This window comes from Eucyclogobius newberryi, unplaced genomic scaffold (assembly GCF_026437365.1).
Source record: "Eucyclogobius newberryi isolate DKJ021-1_F unplaced genomic scaffold, fEucNew1.0.hap1 SCAF_22, whole genome shotgun sequence".
NCBI lineage: Eukaryota > Metazoa > Chordata > Actinopteri > Gobiiformes > Gobiidae > Eucyclogobius > Eucyclogobius newberryi.
Window position 1 is genome coordinate 7,245,697 of NW_027315857.1, and position 22,450 is coordinate 7,268,146.

The window sequence follows — 22,450 nt, forward strand, 5'->3', positions numbered from 1 at the left end:
CATTTACGCCGGAGCTGGGAATAGAAAAGACACTAATGGTGTGTTCCAGACAGCCACGGCATAAGAGCACACGTATTGTTTTGAAGTCAGAATTGTGATCTATATATACACTGTCCCGCACACTCCTACTGTAATTTACATTGATGTTTACAAATAACAAATACAAGGGCTTCATAATTATGTACCCGGGGATTTACAAATGAGAACATTACAGGGAAATGCAGGCGGCACGGGCAAAGGAACACGCGCTTTGTCAAGGGAGCATGGGACAAGTCTTAATAAATCCCACAGAGCTGGCATTTGAATAGTACTAACAGTGTGTTCCATAGGCAGCTTTAGGAACGTCAACGGTAATCCTTTTATCCCGGCCCGAAACTAAAAGGCTCTGCCATGGACCAAATGCAGTTAGTTCTAATCGTCGGTGATCGGCTTGGGTCTTTTTCATCATCAGTTTGATTTCCATTGTCAGCAAACAATTCAGAAACTAGGCATCTGTGTTAAGGTGCATTACATCAAACAATGTACAGTACAATAAAACCGCCAAATATTGACAGAAAAAAAATCCTGTTTGGAGACGAGTTCAGACAAAGATATTTCACTTTTCTCATGATACATAGCAATTACCGTATTTTCCAGACAATAAGTCGCACCTTTTTTCATAGTTTTGGCCGGGGTGCGACTTATACTTATACTTATATACTTATACTCCGGAGCTACTTATATGTGATATTTGTTATTTTCACACAACCACATTTCATACTCCAGTGCGACTTATATATGTTTTTATCTTCTCTATTATGCATTTTTTGGCTGGTGCAACTTATAGCAGTACTTAAAGTCTATAATTACTTAGTTTATGTTTTGGAAATTAAATGTCATAATCATGTGCAACACTGTGACATAATGCCAACCATCCTGGTGCAATATTTTCTGTCCATCTAACAGCTGTAATAAACCCTTTCTGATTCTGTAAATAAGAGTGTTATTTTAGAGTATAAGAGGTTTATTATAAGAAGAAGGTTTTTCTACAATAGTGTTTTTTCTAAGTTTTTATTTTTTTACTTCTTATTACTACTTCTTATTTACTTCTGTCCCTAATCTGTGTTGCAACAGTGGAATTTCCCCATTGTGGGACAAATAAAGGTTATCTTATCTTAATAAGCCTGGTTGATTAAAAGAACCGAGCCCTAATATCAAGACATTACAGTTAATTTCTCAACTTTCTCCATTACAATGCCAGCTGAAGCTTGCCTGCACCCTACTTAACATGCTTTCACTGATTTGGCACAAGTTAGCCTATATATACATTCCATATACTAAGGAAGTGCAGTGACGGGGAGCTGCATGAAGCCATTTGTATGCCTTATATATTGTCAGCAGATTTGTGAAAAGCTACTCACTGGATTGATCTTTGCGTTCAGCAGGCTTTGGATGACTTCTGGTGGAACAGACCAGAAGACTCTCAGTAAAGTGGTGAAAGTCTCCCTCTCTCGCAGGACTTTACTCAGGATCACTGGTTGAGCTGAAGACAAGAGCAATGCAATTTCACTTCTTGGGAACAAATGCAGCAACTGTGGCGCAGTGTGAATGGAAGGTTTGAGGTGACTGAAAAATACTATATGTTTTGACGTTGTGTTGCTCTTAAAGGCCGTTTACCTCACTGGGAAAATTGACCTTTCCACTTTGCATGGCATTGTGTAAGCAGCTATTTAAGGAAACACATTGCTGTAAAAATATGACTTGTTTACCACTTGACTGTTTTTGTGGCCACTGAAGCACATTGTTATATATAGTTAATAAGTGTAAGTAAGTGCTTGTGCTAAAAAGTTTCTCTATCATGATGAAATATCAGTGTGAGAGAAGGGACCAAGTGGGAGGAGCTAACTTGTCAGGCTGAATCATGTTCATCGCCCATGTTTGCAAATTAGGTACCAGACCTTTTGAGATTCCATTTTATTTCCTTTACCCCCTACATTTACCATTCTATAGACACACATCAGCAACACCCAAACATAGCATCATCAAAAGCCCTTTCCCAAAACCCGATCATGACCACTTACAGACCTTTCTACTCAATCCCATCCTGCCAGTTCTGTCATCGTCCTGTCCCACTGTCTGTCTATCTGTTTGTCTGTCTGTCTATCTGTTTGTCTGTCTATCTGTTTGTTTGTCTGTCTATCTGTTTGTCTGTCTATCTGTTTGTCTGTCTATCTGTTTGTCTGTCTATCTGTTTGTCTGTCTATCTGTCTATTTATCTGTCTGTCTGTTTATCTGTCTGTCTTTCCATCTCACTCGTCTATCTGTTTCATGTGGTTGAGGTAGGACAAATTGTTCATCTGCAAAATCGCTTTATTAAAAATAAAGTTGTTTTACCCACCACCACCACCAGGTGGTGGTGGGTAAAACAAAAAAAAGATTCAAATGAACAGCAATGTTATGATTGTATACCTGATATGTTCATGTTATAGAGTACATTTGGGTTTTTCCCAGCCCATCTATTGTAAAAGTAGTTCTTATGGTTAAAATATCTTATTATAGTGTGTTTTATACAAAGAAGTGCGTTGGTGGCTTTAATGCCAAGACAAGACTCTGCTCTGGACAATCAAAATTGTGAAACATGCCTATAAACTCATGGCAATGAATATTTAGAATGGTAGAAATACTGAAAACAGTTCGGTTTAAGACTGTAAAATCACATATAGCACCTTTAACAAGTATTCCAAGAAATATTAAAAACTTGAGCTAGCTAACTGAATAACTGTAAAGTAAAGTACATCAGACAACTAAAAAAGAGACACACAGTTTGACAAGCCAATAATGTAGATACTCAAATGAATAATAATTAAAAGTGCTGATAATTTGTCATTAAACATGCTACAGACCCATGGCCATTAGCTGTCCTTAGGGTCAGAATCCAATTGACTTCTCACTCCCTCCTCAGTCTGACCGAACAATGGCTTCTTATAGCCGGGGTCCATCTTCAAGTGTATTCATGTACTGCGGGTCCTCTCCGATGCGTCGTTTAATTAGATAACATTTTGGGCAGATGTAATAAATGGAAATCAGTCCCTTATTAGGACGTGGAAGTGTCTCTCGACTGGAGTTATTCACAGGGAAGATGAATAACGTGCATTGTCTAGAATTAATTATGCATCTGTCTGATATTGCTCCGCGCACCTTCTGATCCAAACATGTGTTATTATTACAGCTCTATTGATGGTTGGTATTGTGGGCTCATTAGTTCTTCCTCTTTCTAATTGAAGTGACCACCCCAGTCTTTTAATCAACCTTTGTTAAAAACAAAAGAGGACATGACAATCACCCCCTGCCATTTTAGTCTTCTGGTAGCACTCCATTCCCCATTCTCTCCATGACCTTTAGTCCTCCAAACACAGACAGAGAATCACATTAATTATGCCCAGGCTTTGATCTTTGATGGATTTAATCTTGTATATTACAAGCCGGCGACCCCGAAAATGCAAATGAATAGCGAGGCGTTTGTCCAGCAGCGCGGCGCCGACCAACCACCGACCCGGGCCCCTCCCCTTCTGCTACTTTGCAAATTAAACTCCGTCGGAAAATCTGAATATCATCAGACTAAATGAGCCTAATGCAAAGGAGCAGCTTATCAAGACAAACGATCTGTCAGTCCGGGAGGCGAATTACATCATAAATAATCCCCAGCATTGTTTTTGAGAAATAAAAGGGGAATAACAAATCCTCCGACTTGTCATCAGCGTGAAGGGGATACTTTTGTTGATGGAGAGCACTTAACCAAGATGCTGCACCATTCTAACAATCCCTTTCTTACATTTAGTACAACAAGTATTACTGGAGCATGACTCGTGACTGATATGACAAGAGATAGAAAAGTCTTTGACCTTCCCTTTATGAGGTACTTGTCCTTCTGCTTTAGATTTTATTATTCCACAAAAGAAGTACAACAACTTATTTTTCACACTGGTGGAGCGTTTCAAAAATGAAGGTTGCTTTGTCCTGGTTTAAGCCTGGATTAGTTCAGATGTAGACTCCTGTTCTGGTCCTGTTCTTGTTTAGTAAAGGTCTAGACAAGGTTCAGTTCCCAATTTTAATACAATTTTGATGTGGTGTGTGAACGCAGTATCAAAGTTCTATGAGCATGGATTGAGCAACAATAACGCACACATCAAACACAAAAGTCATGTTAACCCACTTACATTAAATAGAACAAGATCTTGAAATGTCATTGGGATGGGAGTTTATTGCAGCTGCAGGAGGCTTCACCTCTAACACGCGACAGTAACAGGAGGGATCTTCCGGGATAGTTTCAGGTACGCCAAGACTTTTATTATGCAGTTTATGGGAAACTCAATGCACCATATGCAACAAAAATAAAACGCACACATTCAAAAGAAGAAAATTGTCTCTCCCATCAACCATTAAATATGTACAAATTGTGCTGGAGGAAAATAATTGATTTTTTTAAGTGACATTTCAGCTGAAAATCGATACAAAGGAAAAAGGCTAGAAACTTTAAAAACATGAAAAAATTAAATTATCAGGAGGTTTTAGTATGCTGGCTCTGACCGAGACCATTTAAAAACTAGTCAAGAAATGTCATAGTTTGTTGTCTTTTTGTAATTTTTTTCAGTCAAAATACTTCAAATTTGTATCTAGTTTTGAGACTATTTTTTGACAACCCTAATAGAAATAACATAATAATAATTTTAGCTTTTGTTGAACACAAATGTATAGCAGAGAATCGTCGCTCAATAAATGGCTGTTCATTGTTGGAATTACCTCGTGACTGAGGCAAATTCCACTGGTCCATGTCATCAGCCAGAACCTTCACCTTACTCAGAATAGACCTGTTCACCAAAAGGTTCTGCAGCTCAATCAGGAGGCCAGAGATTCTAAAACACACACACACACACATTGCATTTCAGTTTACGCAACATGCAGTGTGTTTTATCGTTGAGAACTAAGACTCACATAGAGTTGTTGAAGTTGTTGACTTGCCCTGGAGCCTCCCCTGGTGTTGGAGAGTTCAAGCAGGGATTTTCAATGTTACACATCATCCCCTGAATCCATGGCAACACTCCGGCTGAAGGCATAGGCTTATTTGGGTAGTGGCCTAGTGAAAACAAAGAAAGAAAACACCTTTATTATGCTGTTATATGTGCATACACCTATAATTGCTGTATTAAGTTACTTACATTGGTCTTTGTTGATTGGCTTAGTAGTTGAGCGTACCCATACCAGTATGATGAAGAGGAAGAGTGGCCATGCTATTTCTACAAGCAGTCGCAACTGAAATGAAAATAAATAATAACACTGCTAGATACAGCCAAAATCCTCACTCCAAACACAAAAGTTCAAAAAGGACATAGTTACAAAAATAAAAACCTACAGTTTCCCAGCTACGCTGCCCTTGGAGTAACTGTGCTGGAGGAAGTATGGCAGCTTGAGCACTATCCTCTGCTTCTGACTACTTTTCCTATAAACAATATTTAATATTTAATTTCACTGGCAATCTGTTCATTGCTGGTCACATCTCTTTCTTCTTCTTCTTCCATTCCCCAGGGGAGTGGTACAGGCACATGGATGACCTGTGGATCCAGATGCTCCTCTGCCTGGAGAAACAGTCTCTACTCCAGATGAACAGCTCTTCACCTGCCTCTAGTCTATCTGCAAATTGAAGTGCGTCCACCTGTCCATCCGAGGGAGTCGGAGCGCTTGTTTACCGTGGAACTCCGTGGAGGTTTTTACTTTTTCCCAGAGCAGTTTGGTAGTTTTTCCTGGCCGAGCAGAAGGGTCTAAGGACAGGGGCACTTGGGACATTAGCCTAAGGACATGGGATGCCAAATATTGCCAAATCCCTGTGAACATTGTTTAATCTGTTCTCACTGTCGTGCTTCGAGGCAACTGCTGTTGTGATCTCTGGCATTACAAAAATAAATTCAATTTTATTTAAATAAAATTGAATGTACAGTATTCATGAATTTCAGTCAAATGGTTTATTCCCTTTTAGAAGGACTTTTGCCCATTCAAAACATCTATAATATGGTAAGTTTACCTTAAATTCAAAGGTAATTGCTATGGCAATGGTAACAGTCCTAATTTTCCATCACTCTGAAACCCATGGAAACAGTACATGAGAGTCAATGGAGTGATCATTTGTCCTAAAGTTAAACTTTACAGTAAGATGTTATTTTTTTTGCCAATAATGTTTCACACAATGGCATTAAATGCATCTATCTTTAATAACAGGTGCTTTAATTCCTCAAACTACCTTGAAAAGGGGTAACATCTCCATAGATCTCACTTGTACCTTGGCATAGTGCTGTCATCTGCATGTCACCATGGAGTTGAAGTTCAAAGCAACAAAATAACATCTCCATAGAGACATGAAGGTATTCACAGTGAACCTTTAAATTAAATATATTTTGAGTCTAGCTATGGCAATAAAGTGTTTCTTGTTTTACTTGTAAATTTGAAATATATAGTACTGTTTTTATTTTCATTTTTAAAAACAAGTATAGTAAAACGTATTTGACATCTTAGTGTATTGTCAATACTATGTCTCGTACAGCAAACTTCAGCGCACTGGTGCCGCTATGATACGGTTACTAGGTGTTCAAAGCCTTGTGGTTCCGAGTACAAAAGAACTGGTTCCTCTGAGTGTTGCAGATGTGGGCTCCTCTTGCTGTGCTTTAGTGGCAGAGCTGGTATAATAGCTAGCCTCTGTCCCGTACGACACGGCAGGCTCCTCTTTATTTGAACCCCAGGGAATAAAGAGCACAGAGATTTGAATGGGTGCCCTCAAAGCTTTATTTGGTTGCTAGGTTATTTCTCCCATTTCCCTGCTGCTGGCCTTTAGCGATATTCTAGCAACAAGGTGATTTTTTATTTCCTTTCACTGCGGGCAACACATTCTTGAGCATTTTTAAACAAACTTAGTCATATCAGATTTAATTGTTACTATTATTGAGTGAAGAATCATCATGATTTTACAATTAGATACAATTATTGACGCCATGACCAACACATTCAAACCGTGAAATAATTTCATCATAATTTGTCTTACTACTCCGCTAGCATGTACCAATAAATGAATTAATTAATTAATATGACCAGCTTTATTAAATCTAATTTTTTGGATGAAAGCATAAAGTTAATGTGACATACAGTAAACAGCCACGATACTTTTACTTTTTTGGAGTATAGATTGATCTGAACTTACTTATTCTTACTCCTTTATTGTAACCTGAATAATCACAATGATTGATTAACTGAATAATTGTGACATCCTATAGTTCAAGGTCAGGTTAGATATTACATTTGAAGAAAGGACAATCCAAACAAACCTTAATTTCACTTGTTTTGAACACGATTTTGGAAGAAAGACTTTTAAATCAGACTAATTATAATGCAAGGCCTGGTCTTTGTTTGACTATTTGCAAAACCTCTAAGCCCTCGTGACTAACCCGGCGCGTTGTTATGAATTCTTTGATTGAACTCACGTCTTTGGTAGACCAACGGATTTAAATGCTGCAAATAACACTTTTGGCTGCAACCTTTCTGGTGTAGAGTCCACCACATGCTTGACTTCTTGGCGATTTGACTGGAAACAAGTCTATCTCCATGGAGACAAGCCGTCCATGTATACTGCACAGACCAGTGAAGTTTTAAAATCAGGATGGAAGACAGAAGAGGAAGCCTATGGCTCCAGGTCAAAATTAGATATTTAGTCAGTGAGGTGTAAATTGCTAAAATCATATAACATTATTCAAAGAACCTATAGGAATTTGAACTCCTCCAATGCATTTGTCAAAGAGAATGTGGTTCTGCTGAGAGCTGAATTATCATAATGTATTCCAATGAAAAGGAATGAACACACATCAGGGGGACTTTCTCAGTGTCTTCCTTTCCAGGCATTTGCCATCGGACAGAGGCGTCTTTGTGGACAGATAATCTCCTCCTGTGAAATGACGGAAATACTGGACCATAAAATCTGCTTCATGCCTGTTATAAAATGTTAAAATGCTTGATGAAGCATTTGTATAATTGGTCATTAACCTCCATGAGCCCTCCACTACCACAATTGTCCTTGTCTAACTCTCACTGGTTTGGTCTGATGACAGCATTTCATATTGACATATAAGTACCATTCAGCATGCATAACTCAATGTTCTGAAAAAAAAAAAAAAAAAAAATTGCAGCAACATATTATCATCATGGTGATATTGGTATAAAAGTCATTGAACATTTACACCACTAAAAGAGAATACATTTGAATTACAATTAGAACTAAAAGTACTGCAATCACTCAAAGTGGCTGAATAGGGATTGGAACCACCTTAGTGATAACAGGCAATTGTTGAATGATTGTAAGTCAAATTTAATCCCAATTCTGATAGTAGAATATATATGAAAAATAAATAAACACTTTTTAATTATATAAATGTGCTACAAACATGGAGGTATGAAATATGAATTAAGAACGTTGCAGATGCTAAAAAAATTCCCAACACTTTATAACTTCTAACTGTATATTCTTTCAGTCCCAGACATTTTCCCCCCAAAGAAAGGGTTTAGCCCTCTCACAAAAACAAGTGGGTACATTTAAGCCCTGTCATCTCTGAATCAAGAACACAGTGGAGATTTACAATGGCTCACAAAGTGCCATAGATTCCCCTGACTGCTGTCGAGGCACAGGGTGTTACTATTACTTTGTTGTGACCTCTCACTCAGAGCAAGTGAAAACTCCTGTTACATCGACGGAGGGGAGGGTCTTTTTGACAATTATGACCAAACATCGAACGCTGAAGGACATTGGGGTTATGTCCGTGTACCAGAAAGAACAGTATTTGCCCTTCGACGTCAACATCCGCCATGCATGGGTCACTTTCTGCTTTTATGAAACTGAGAGCTGGCTTTTTTAGGTGTAAAAATCCTTGCTCTGTAACATAACACACACAGGAGACAGATCTGCAGAAATTGGAGGTGACATTTGGAATTGGTCTGCATTAGGCTCCGATTGGTCCCTTTGTCTAGTGGGAGTCTTAGAGGCAGCTTACATCTACAGACGAGCATTTTCAGACTATATCCCTACCTTTCCCTCCCATGAATAACTTAAGTTGCCCTTGATAGCGCCACAAAGGGACAGCGCAGCCTCATTTTGCAGGACCAATTTTCCCTCCGACGTACACGCTGCTGACTGGCTGCCGGTGCCGTACCTTCTGTCTCTTCCGCAGAGTGAAGTTCTTCCACAGGAGCAGAGTGAGTTGCGTCGAGAGACCCATTACGGCTGATCCCCGGCAATATCCTGCCAACGCGTCGCTATGGCAACCCGGCCCACTTAATAACAAAGCCTGGAGGGAATAAAGAAAGGCAGAGTTTGGTTTTAATACAGAGGAGCCATGCATCTTGAAGGGGGAGTGCCACTAATCATTCACTTCCGAACCCGGCCTTGGGGGCTTGCGGTGCGGCACCTGTTCCAAGAATTATTATCACCTCTGCTCATAGCTCACCATGGGGAGGCTGTACAGTCCAGGCACTATTGTATAATTTAATATTTTAACTATGAGAGCAAGGGCTTGGTGGTCTGGGCTGTGTTAAGGGTTTCACATAAACAAACAATAAAAGAATATGATAAAAACAGGATGAAATGTCCTTTTTTTATGTATAAAGTTTGACGTAATGTTGAGACGGGCAAAATATATATTCATATTTTTGGATAATTTATTAAATGTTGTTTTGAAGATTAAGCTAAATGTGAACATTAGGTATATTGTTAAAGATAATTTAAAATCTTTCATCTTAAAATGTTGCAAAAAGAGCTGATTGAAAGTTTTAAGCAACGATAAAGTGACATTTCGGCATGTTTATGGGTAATTTTAGAGCACTTTCACAATTATCTGATCATTTAAATCCTCGAGGCAAGGCATGTTTATTTCTAATAACAGTCACAATTCGTACACAAAGTACTTTAAAGTGCTTCACAAAACAGAATAAAAAAATCACAATACAAAAAGATAAAAACATAAATAATCATTATAAAATTTACTCCAAAAAGGAAGAGTGCAGGTAAAATACGCACAACTGCTTTTAGACACTTTAAAGACACTTTTTTGCACATTTATGTTGGATTTCCTAATTATCTTCAGAATATTTTAATTGTGATATGGGTTAGAATACGCCTTTCATTCTGACAAGTCTCACTATATTTAAAATAATTACTGGTAGATTGATTTCAAGCATCCTCCTGTTTATGTAACTTTTAACCACATAAAACAACACATCGGCTTATACATTTAAAAAGCGACCATACATCTCTTTATTTCAACCATTAGACCCAGAGCAGTATTTTTTTATGACTCAGTATCAGAGTTAAATAAATGACAACTGTGTTACTTTTGGCTCTTAAACATTTACAGTGGCTTTTACCAGGCACTGAACGGAGATTACACGGCTCCTAAACAAATACATCCATCGTGACATTTTTACACCTCATGTGCATCAAATATGACCTTTAGTGAAGACTCCGAGACGCTGCTCTGATGACAAGACATTCACTTCCTACAAAGATCCACATCATTTCTAACAGGGAACACACCTCCAACTATGCTGAAGGGAGTAACATACTCAATATTCATAAATGGCTACATTTTGGATAGGTATTTTTCAGACACCATACTTTTCTCTTATTTGAGTCATTGTGATAAAATGTGAATATATGATTATATTTCTGTGATGTATTTTATCTGCATAATAGTGATATTTTATCTGCATCATTAGTCTAAGAGAAGAACGGGTGTGTGACAAACTGCATTTGTGAAGGGGTCGTAAATATGGGTCAAAGGATGTTTACCCTAGGGGGGTGTGACAGCCCAGAGGAGTTTGGGTAATGTTTACCCAAGGCTTGATCTCTACGTAAAAATACCAAGTGCCTTGATGTGAAGCTGACCAATGAGAAATGTGACCCGCCTATTCCAGAATATCTAATAAAACCAACCAGCATGGGAAAAAACAGGGTGAGACGCAGGAGGATCAGCCAGGCTCCTTACAACGGCCTGGCTGACACAGCCCGGCGTTTTCTCCCAAGCTTGCCATACAAATGTCTGATGTTTCTGTGTCGTTTCATATTCTAAGTTGAATTGTGTTCTCAATGTGTTACGGAATAGCATCGGTGTATGTCTCCTCCCAAGGACATTTTCTGATTCCATGACAGTCATACATTTTATACTTCTCACTGTGAGAAATACTACAATTGACAATATTAAACGTATCTAATTTATATGATTTTTTTTTTTTTAACACATTTAAACACTGCACTGGTCTCTTTAAAGAATATCTATTAGATTTTGTAAAATTTATTTTCATTTTGTAATCTAAATCGTTGGAAAACACCAGATTTTCTGTTGAATTCTACAGTTTCAGACAGTTACTCTTACAATGTATCTTACTTGAATATATCGTAGTTGTTTCCCCAATGTATTTACTGTCCCTTGAGTAATATGTCAGACCTCTAGAATTTGTACTTCTACTTTTAATAATAGTAATTTTATTTTGAAGTAACGATTCTCACAATTTGCTATTTTCCACCACGGCATTTTTAGTCATCACAGATTTTGTTGTTGTAGAGGAAGCTAGTATAATGGCTCAAACGACACATACAACTCCTCTAAACTGCTTTGTTGTTGTTCAGAAGTTGAGTTGGTCCTAACTGTGTTTAAAACATTTGTACAGACAGTGCACTGGTGGTCCGCTGAGGCCTGAGATGAGAGAGCGTTCAGCGGTGGGGCAGGTACAGATGCACTTTTTAGCCCGAGGGTAATCTTGACGAATGTGGCACCTTTTAGCAATCCCTCTCCTCTCTCTGGACAGGGTCCATCTGTCCTCTAAATGTTGCTTACATTATTTACAGAGCATTTATGTAGGTTTTCTCTTACTGTAAGTGGCAAGAATCTACTCTTTTTTTCAAAGCCATTACATGCTTTGGTACGTGTTCACATGTTTTTCTCCTTTTTCCAGGAGTGCTGCTGCTGCTGTTTCAGTGCCGCCTGTACCTTAAAGCCCCTTATCAGGACCCTGACCTGTGGACCCGGATGCTCCTCAACTGCCTGGAGAAACACTCTACACTAGATGGAAGCGCTGCTCATCTGCCTGGGTGTCTTCCTAGATGAGTTACACTCTCTCTTCCCGAGTGTTACTGGCTTCACAGTCCATCTGCAAATGGATGAAAGTCAGTCCTGGATAATTTCCTGTCCATCCATGGGAGCAGCCATGTCACCGTGGTTCTCCCCGAGGTTTTTACTCTTTCTCACAGGGTTTTTACTTGGCCAGAGGGTGGGTCTAAGGACAGGGGATGCCTTGGGGCAGGGCTAAATTCATTTAAACATTATTTAATCAGATTTTGATTGTTTCATTGTTTGATCCTCTGGTTTTCAATTGATATCTGATATTGAAAGACATTTAAAGAAAAATAAGCGATCTGTTAACTAAAAAAAGATAGATTGTGGAATGGACTGGTCCAGACTACGACTGTTTTAACCTTTTGTTACTATAGTACATTCTTTTGTATAACTGCGTATTGTACCATGCTTCACCTTGGCTTTATGGTATCGTATAGCGTTCCAGTCTATAATGATAAAGTGGCCCGTCTCTTCACATTTGTGCCCTACACACGCACAAACACTAGACTGCATCTTGTATAATTGAGTATGTGCTGCATTTGTAAACACAGCTTTCAAGCCGGGTCTTTTGTAAGGCACCAGAGAGGGATGGCTCCAAACCACCTCCACTCTCGAATCACGTCAAGCATGAAGGGTAAACAACATCTCCGACTGCACCTCTCAAACTGCGCACCGGTCTATGTCTGCTAGGATGCTCTCCCTTTGGCATTTCTCACACTCTCGCAAATTAGGCACAATATAACGTTTTGAATCGCTAAACAGTCGTTAATATTTGTGTTGCGAGACGAGATATGTTTTGCTTTGGACTTTGAATCGTTCCCATAGCTGATACTTTTGCCCAATCGCTTTTTGTTTCCTGATTCCCACTCAGGGGTTTAAGAGAACTTAGCAGGAGGTAGTTTCAGATTCAAGAAGAAAATAAAAGGTTTTTAATTGCGAACTTGTTTATGCAGGATAACCTTGGACACAAATACATTTAAAACATGAAAAGATCAGTTATCAATGACAATAAACAAACAGAACACACCAGAATCTCCATTACACAAGTAAGGGGGTTCTTTGCGTGTAAGACAAAACGAGTACTCGAGATAGAAAAGCTTGAGAACAACTGATTTATGCACTCTTGAATTAAGATTATATTAATTCATGTTCGGTAATAAATCAACTGGCTTAAAATATATACACTAAGCTATAAATTTGACACAGCACATCAGCATTTGTCAGAAAATGCATGATATAGTTACCTGTGTGTCTCATAAATAGATGTAATACCATAGTGTGGAGCATTCGAGGTAAAACTACCACTACCTTAAATACAAAACATGAAAAATCCACAAGGGTGCAAATTGCAAACCTATATCTTAACAAGTCTGTATGCAGTAGTCTGTTTATGTGGGCGAGAATGCGGCAAATGCCCGACTCAAGGACTGTTTTGCAATTCCACATCTAAAGATGGAGATAACAAGGAACAACAGCGGCTGTGATTGAGATTTGCATTAAAGTTGGAGTGTTAGAGAAAAAAAACACAAAGACGCAGCCCTTTGGAGACAGAACAAATCAGTGTGAAGAGCATTTCCACATCATCATTTTCATCACGACTCCGAGCACCAAATTATTGAAATAGTGTCATTTTTACTGCATAATCCTAAAAGTATGGTTATGCTCAAAAACTACTTGAGTTGTGTCAAAGTGCTTTCAGATTGAAACACTGCAAACAGGTACTTTTTGCCATTAATGTTAAACAATGTTCCAAGATATAAATACCGTATTTTCCGGAGTATAAATCGTACCGGAATATAAGTCGCACCAGCCAAACATTGCACAAAAGAAAAGAAAAAAACCTCTATAAGTTGCACTGGAGTATGAAATGCGGTTGCAAGTGTGAAAATAACAAATAATATCACATAGAGCAAGTCGCTCAGGAGTATAATTATGTATATAACTATAAGTATAAGTCGCACCCTGGCCAAAACTATGAAAACAGGTGCGGCTTATAGTTCGAAAAATACGGTAGCCGCCAGCTCTTAGATTCCATTGATTTCACTAAGAAAATGATAGTGCAAATTTTGTATCAATGTAGAGTTCAGGTTGTTTTTAGACCATTAACCATTATTTTAGTATTCTAGACAAAACAGTCCTTTCTATTAACAAAAAGAAACACATAATTACATATTCTAACCCTACTCAAAATGTAAAATATTAGTCTTGCTAATGCAGCCAATGTACTGATAATTTCATTTAATTTGTACTGCAGTAATTCCACTTGAGGTTTCCCCCCTTTTTTCCCTGGATTTTTCTTTTTCTTTCGGGTATCAAGGCTTGTCATCAGCTTTTCTGGCATCATTAGTTCTACAGAGAGCCCCAAGAAACAAGTAGCAACAGTGTGCGGTGAAAGAAAAAAAGGGGAACTATTGAAAGGACAGAAAGTGCTGATGCATTGCTGGCATTTGGGGACTGGGAACAACACAGTGTATTATTTCAGCCCCGAGGATGATGGAAACAGATATTTGTCTTACAGTATGAGAGCAGAGGACAGCAGTGAGAAACCTGCCTCCTGCCTTACAAAGGGCTGGTGTATTTCTCTGAAGGGTATAATGCTCCCAGTGCTGCACCTTTCAATTTGTCTTTTTCTTGTCGGCCCGTCATAGCCTCCGTCATAATCCCCTCACCAGAACTACAGTGACACAGCAGCCCAGACGTGTCCTGGAAGGCACCTTCAACCACACACTGCAAAAATATATATATCCGTACAATATTCTTTAAATGTAGCTTTCTGGAGGAGAGTTCAGACAGTTCACGACTAAACAAAGATGGACAATGGGGGAAACTGAACTCAACTAAATTAATTCTAACTTGTCAAAATTACTCTAATCAAGATTAAGATTCTGAATTGAAGTAATTTTAACTCAAGGCAGAGAACATTTTGCGGTGCAGTCTTTTGTTTACAAGTGTCAGTGGCAGAGCAAAGAACGATCAATTAAAATGCAGGAAATTTTATAGTTCTTTGTATTTGACAGTTTGGGGATTATATCCTCGACAACTAAATAATAGTCTTATAACGGATGCATACATTGTTTATTCTCACTATTGAGGGCATTTTAATTTAAAGTAATCAATATTAAAAAAAATATATATATTAAAATGAGATGATAACTTCTGTTTACACAAATTGTATTGTTTTAGGCCAGCAATTACATCACATATTGATTAATTTATATTTATTTGGCTGGGACGGTGCATGTTAATGGACGTTCATGAAACACATGATGTAAACACGCTGGATTAGCTGGATATATCTTTGCATATATTGGCTTTTCTGTCCTAACACTACCTTTAGAACTCAATGCAATTTAATTTGTTTTTGTAAAGTCCAAAATCAGAACTGCAAGTCTGGACAAAAATGTTGATTTTAACAACAGAAAAAATTGAAAATCAAACAAAATGTCCAGTCAATGGCCAATAAAAGAGAAGCAGATTAACCAGCGTTCACAGGATTTAAGCAAATGGATAATTGTCCCAGAACATCCCCTGTCCTATTGATTGATTAGGAATATATTGTTGTAGAATAGGCAAGCCATTTGTTACCATTGTATTAGCAGTGAGTTACAGAATTATGTAATCTAGTCTAAAGTTAGTATTTTTTTTTACTTTTAAAACTTGAACGTACAGTCTTAATTATTTTGTTTCTATTGCTACACACCGTTTAATCTGAAATAGTTTTGTTATTATGACCATTTGTATAATCTTTGTTTGTATCTTTGTTTAATGCATTGATTTCATCCATCGCTCTTTCTGAAAAGCAATGCATCATCTGCTCTGAGCATCAGACTTCTGAGACAAGCAGGGTCGCCGACCTATAATTACTTATTTGGAAAAGAAATGATGTCATGTTTGAGTAGTCAGGCGGTGTTTGGACATTATGTAAGCACATGCAGTTGTCGCGCTGATGTTAGCTTCAGGGATAACAAATAAATGACTGAATCTGGGCATTAGACACTCCAGCACAAGAAATAAATGCTCCTGCTTGAATAAATACTTGCAGTGCACTTCACACTTATGTATTATCAGTTGTATATGTTGTATTTGTTTAAACTAGGGGTCTCAAATTATATTTTCCAGGGGCCAGATTTTTCTCTGATCCACATCACAGCATCTATTTTTTCAACCCGCTGCGATCTATTTAAAATAGCAATAAAAATAGCAATAAGAAGTGAGTCCTTTCCTTAGCTTCAAGAGTCACGTTCTCTGTATGTTAAACTGTAAAATAATGTGTGTTCAATTAAAATCCAACGCATATTCAGAGAAATGAGTTTATGAGGGCGTACATTTAGGTGCACTTTTCCTGGGACGAGACCGAGGTCCACCTTTATAACCCGACCCGTGGGACAATCCGCATATCACACACAACTGTCTGACCATCCGTGCACTCACGCAGGCCTTTCAATCCAACAACAAAGCCTGGAAAACACACTGTCCTTCGGTGCCACTGTACATATTGACCTCATTAAGAAGCAGACTTCAAAACACTCAATGCACACGGTCCTTACACATGTTACATTTACAGCAAATCATCAATGAAGCTGTAAATTATGTCCTGAAATGGATGGAATTCTTGAATCAGTTCAAATTTCATTAACTAATCCTTACATTTGTTTGTTGTTGTTTACAATGAGCACTCTGAACAGACTTCTTAGTTTTAAACATACATCGCAAATGTCTAAAAATTCCTATTGTATTCCATCGTAAGCTTACACCATAAAGTTCCCCATGTGTGGACAATAGAGGATTATCTTATCTTATCTTAGCTTATCTTAAATAGTAGTAAATATGACTACAGTGGCATTAAACTAGAGCAAGCTAGCTTCACAAAGAACCTTTTATTTATAATCAAAATTTAAATCGGGATGATTTTTAGCCAAGGGAAACTCAGGGCACAATTGTAAGGGGCTACAGTGAGTGTTGTAGGACAGACACACAATTTTGCTAGGCGTATTAGCTTGATGAATGACAATTGATTTTTTTGTATGCTCACTCTAGTTTTGAATCTAGGCCCTCTGACAGTGCTGGGGGAAGCGACAATCTGGGCTTTGCGTTCAAAATAAAATCTATGAAAATAGTCACTGTTTTACATTTCTTGTTGCCAGGGTTTTTCATGTGAATGTTCAATCACTGCAATTTATTTTCTATAAAATTGTGTGATTTTTGTTGAACACCGATACATGTATGCTGCAGGTTTAGTGAAGGTCCCTGTAAGTACAGTACAAAAATAAGATCTGCTTAAATTATCTTCTATCAGCGCTCATCAAAGGCCTTTCAGAACCGCTCTGTCTTTTTCAACTTCCCCGTCTAATCACAAACAGCCGCATATTCACCGCGCTATAACCAAATATTAAATCAGTCATTGCAGGTAATTAGTTTTAGAAAAATAATACTTAAGCCGTGGCTGCCGGGGTACCGCAGGCGTCCTGTCAATCACTTTTAGCAGCTAATTCTCCCTTCATTAAAAAAAATGAATCTGATAAATAAAAAAGTGATAGGATGAATGCTGCCACTTAATCGAGCATTACCAGGTGTCATTCAAACTATAATGTCATCACAGTGTACAATGAGTGCCGCATATGGGGATGGGAAAGTTGTTATAAGTTTATATATGAGCTTTGGTAAATCATTGGCAAAGAAGAGCGGTTTCCCAGCAAGGGCCAAAGTTCAGGGTAACCTTGCCTCTTTACTGACGCAGGGCTGTATTGCTCTATGAATAAGCATTTTTATTTTATTTTTATTTTTTTTGGGGGGGGGGGATTTCAGGACTTGTCATGTAACTTGTTAGTATTTCAAAATCAAAGCAAGTCAAGAAGACAATATTACAAACAAATGACACGAGTGAGAATTAGAGAGAATTTACTACTTATTTCACAATATTCTTTTTTTTACATTAAGAAGATACAATATATCTATTTCTAATATAATTTCAAGGTAATAGATAAAGTAAGATAGTTAATATAAAATATTTTATTTTTTCAATACTTAAAACTATATCTACCCCTTTTTTTTCTTTTTTAATAATATCAAATTTGTAGTATCTTAGTTACATTTTCTGATAAATTGCACTCTGTCAAGTCATGTAATGGCATGGAATTGTAACCGTATCTTCATGCTTTAGCTTTGTGCCATCAGGACACAAAGAGTTCATCCACTTGATTGAAATAGCTAACAATATTTCATATGTTACTCATTATAAGAGGAGTTAAGACAACACGAAAGCCCGACCAGGAGCCAGAGTGAAGCGCACAATACAATAACAACAGTCGCAGAAGGACCACGGCGCAGGAGTCTTAGCTACAAACAAACGTCCTGTCAGTACAAACAAACTGTCAGAAACAACCTACCTGTCAGCTGTCAGCACATCTCAAAGCCGGTAGAAGAATAGGACCATAGGTCAACTGCCCTCTGCGTCTCTCACAGCATGCTCGTCCTTCTCCGCTACTCCTTTTACCTGGAATCATAAAACATGCAAATAAACCCAGAGGAGCCTATGGTAGCGACAGTAGCTACGGCAAGAGCTCATCCGGGGCGTGCAGGTGGTGTAACTTACGTGATGTGGTTTGGGAGCACATGGCTTTGTCACCTGACCAGGGTGAACCAGAGCATTGTCCTCCAACACACCGGCCTCTCTTTGCATTTGTTTGAACAGTGAACGTATGTGTGGGACACTCATTTGTAAATGCTGCCAATAAAAGCAGAGACATATTTTCATAATAGGTGAATGGAAAATCAGTTGTTGTTTTGGGGAAATCATTTATATAAAAAAAAATATATATATACATAATCAACATGTTAAGTAATCTGTTTAGTTTTGATTTATTTAGGCTGTATCACAAATTAAATAAATATATGAAAACTAATTGTGAAAATAAACGTTATTTTCAGTTATAATTAAAAAAAAAAAACATTATTATACTCTTTGAACCATTGGTATAATTTAAACTATAAAATACTTTAAATTACTTAAAGGTTTTTTGCACAGATTTAAAATAGTTTTTCAAATTCATCATTCTTTTCAATGTTGTGATTATGATTACTACAAAGTTAAAAATCGAAACACCAGCCTGATAGAAGTGTACATAAGGCATTATATTTCTTGGCTTCAATTGTTGATGATGCTGTCGTTTCTCAAGTATCGCAGGGGGAAGGGAAGGTCAACAACGTGCGTTCGTTGTGGACTTTTTATAGCAACTATATAATTTGGTAACAAGGGGGTACGAGTTTATTATGTCAGGTAATAATAAGAATAATACCATAGGTGCGGTGGGGTGGTGTAATTATTGAGATGAGAAGGATGTTTACAGGAGGGAGAGCAAACATCATCTTGGCCAGAGTAGACTATAAGTAAACAGCGCTCTCGGGGTGTTAACATATGAACAAAACAATACTTTCTTTCAATATACCATCTTTATGTATGTTTTTGCTCACTGACGTTTGGCTGACATAAGTGTTCAGATGTCATGGAAGCCTACACTCAGTCCAAACTATGTCCAAACCAGGTCCAAAGTCTACAGCAGGGGTCTCTAACGGTAACCCCATTTTGAGTAGCGTGCAAAGGGTTTCCAATTACAAGCTTTTGCCCAATCAAATCCATTGTTTGCCCATCCCATTACAAGCTTTTGCCCAATCAAATCCATTATCCATTGTTTGCCCATCCCATAAGTGCATGTGTCTGATCTGCGGATCCAGCTGTCTCCTGGCAAGCGATGCGATATGGTGGTGTAGGCTATGATTTTTGTATTGAGCTGTTTTCACCCTCGTGGAACTTTAGTGCTTTCTCTCCGTGTAGACCTGCTCAAACTTTACCCTCCTCTTTCCCCGTAGTCACTTCTCCGAGCGCTTTTTTGAGGTGTCACCTGTTCTTTTTCAGTTTTCTCTTTACAATGGGGCGCAGGCAGTGAGCAGTGGACTTCGCGTGAGCAAATCAGGGCCACTGGAGAAAATAACAGCCTTGTTCTGCAGGTGTCAAGTAACAAAACGTATTTCATTTGATCATAATCTGCTTCATATTCACAGAGAAAGTTGGAAAAGAGTGAATTAATGGAAGTGCAAACTGACGCCAACGCAGCTGACACAAGAAAGCGAACACACGCCGCAAAGTCAAACTCGTTTTTGCAGAAGACAAACGTTTAGCAGTCCTGAGAAAAAAACATTTGCAGACTGAGTGTTACCTGAAGCCTCTCAGTCCACAGGGAAGGAGAGGGAAGAGGGGAAGATGTGAAGGGCCAAACTCAGGGCCTGAAGGGGATAAATATAGACTATTTATTTCTCTGATTGGATTATACATCTGTCATCCACGCCCATCTGAATCTTAGACTTTGAACTCAAGACACCTCTAGGTCGATGAACCCAGGGGCCCCTCCCCTATCAGGGGTGTGACCCCCCCTAGCCTCAGAACAGCATATCTTAAAATGGCTCCTGAAACACCTCAGGACCAATGCTACTAGTTGGACTCTTCATACGCTGCAGACTGTAAGGATCCAAAGAACCAGGAGGGTCTGATCCACGTCTGAGCGAGTCACGTCTCCTTTCACCGCACATGTAAGACTGATGCAAATGTGGTTGAAACCTACAGAGTGGCATTAGAAACTGACGTTCCCCTTAGATTATTTGTTAGATTATTCGAGAAATTATCAAAATATACTTTTTAAAACCAGAGGTATCACATTTACCACCAAACATGTGTGAGATAAAAGCAGAGGTGATATAAATGCACACATAACATATTCAGATATGATAGGCTTTAAATTGCCAAATGAGCGGTCAGTTTGTGGAATTAGTTGGACTTGGAAAGGGAGGAGATGAGCCCAGGGGGACAGAGCAGAAGCGTGGAGCGGCAGAGGGGCGTGAGAGAGACGTGCGTTGAACAGACAATGACCAAAGCCGTGGCTCATCTTAAACCCGAGGCAAACATGTGTGAGACTGGGGCACGGAGAGACGGATTGCTCTGCTCCTCCACTGCTCTTTGTATGTAGAGATTAAACCTGTGCTGTGGCGCTGGTCGCAATGCACTTTGACCGCCCAAATGGACGTGCCCTACACTTTGAGAAGCTCCGCGTTTAAATACACACCCTTACATTCACAGAGCGCAGGTGAGATATCAGCAGGCCAAAAGTAATTGCATGGACTAATGAAGTGGTGCCACACCAAGATGCCAACATGCTAGACTCCACCTGCTGTTCCCTGGTCAGTGGAGCCTGTATGAGACTGGCTGTGCTAATGAAAAACAAGGGGCACTTTCTCATTTGTTTTCAGCATTCCTTAAGGAACAAGTGATGATGGGAACACAACCCTAACCTGAGGAATATAAATGTGCCAAAGTCCATGAAATGAGAAGCTCTCGTGTGAAATGGTGAGAGTAAAAGAATTTGACGACAACCCACAGCAATACACACACACACGCACGCACACACGCAAACACACACACACACACACACGCACGCGCGCACACACACGCACGCACGCGCGCGCACACGCACACGCGCACGCGCGCACACGCACACACGCACACACACACGCACGCACACACACACACATTATAGTTAATTCCTGGTTTGCTCAGTAATAGTGAGAGGAACTATTATTATGCCTTATAAGAGGAAGAGCTCTTCCTCTTATATAGGCATTTTCATAGTTTTGGCCGGGGTGCGACTTATACTATTTAAACTTTTACTTATACTCCGAAGCGACTTATATATGATATTATTTTTTATTTTCACACTTGCAACCACATCTCATACTCCAGTGCAACTTGAATATGTTTTTTTCTTCATTATTTTGCATTTTTTGCCTGGTGCGACTTATAATCCGGTGTGAAAATACGGTACATTTAATGATTTGTATTTCATAATGTGTTCAAATTAAGTCAGAATTTTCAAACTCCAGCTGAAGTATCCAATTTATCTCCAATGGCATGCAACTAATTTTCAGATGTAATGCACTGCCATTTGAAGACGATATAAAGAGCACATCCATCAGATAAAAATAACACATGTCCCCCACACTGGAAGCTTCAATATCATAATGTGACCACACACCTAAACACTAGATGAAGCTTAAAGGAGCAGCTTTAGGAACACTTTTGGACAGAGCTCCCTCATTCTTCTACACTAACACCTCTCTTGAAAGATGTCCTCCTCTTTTTCAGATTAAACATACAGACTTTTTTGGCTGAAAGCTGCACCGGAAGTAACCGTGAACTGCTGAGTGTGTTTGTACTGCAGTGTTTGTGG

The 22,450-nt window shown here is 38.7% G+C and overlaps 1 protein-coding gene across 1 annotated transcript in view; it reads right to left on the minus strand.

Moving 5' to 3' along the window:
* The window catches only part of LOC140371373 (phospholipid-transporting ATPase ABCA1-like), a 207,165-nt gene extending 188,460 nt beyond the window's left edge, over positions 1-18,705 (minus strand). The window contains exons 1-6 of the mRNA XM_072458485.1: positions 18,563-18,705; positions 9,219-9,353; positions 5,196-5,289; positions 4,972-5,113; positions 4,848-4,892; positions 1,453-1,498 (exon numbers count right to left, since the gene is read on the minus strand). Of these exons, the coding sequence (XP_072314586.1) occupies positions 1,453-1,498; positions 4,848-4,892; positions 4,972-5,113; positions 5,196-5,289; positions 9,219-9,284 (393 nt within the window). The 5' untranslated portion in view covers positions 9,285-9,353; positions 18,563-18,705. The remainder of the gene's footprint in view (positions 1-1,452; positions 1,499-4,847; positions 4,893-4,971; positions 5,114-5,195; positions 5,290-9,218; positions 9,354-18,562) is intronic.
* Positions 18,706-22,450: the final 3,745 nt, after the last annotated feature.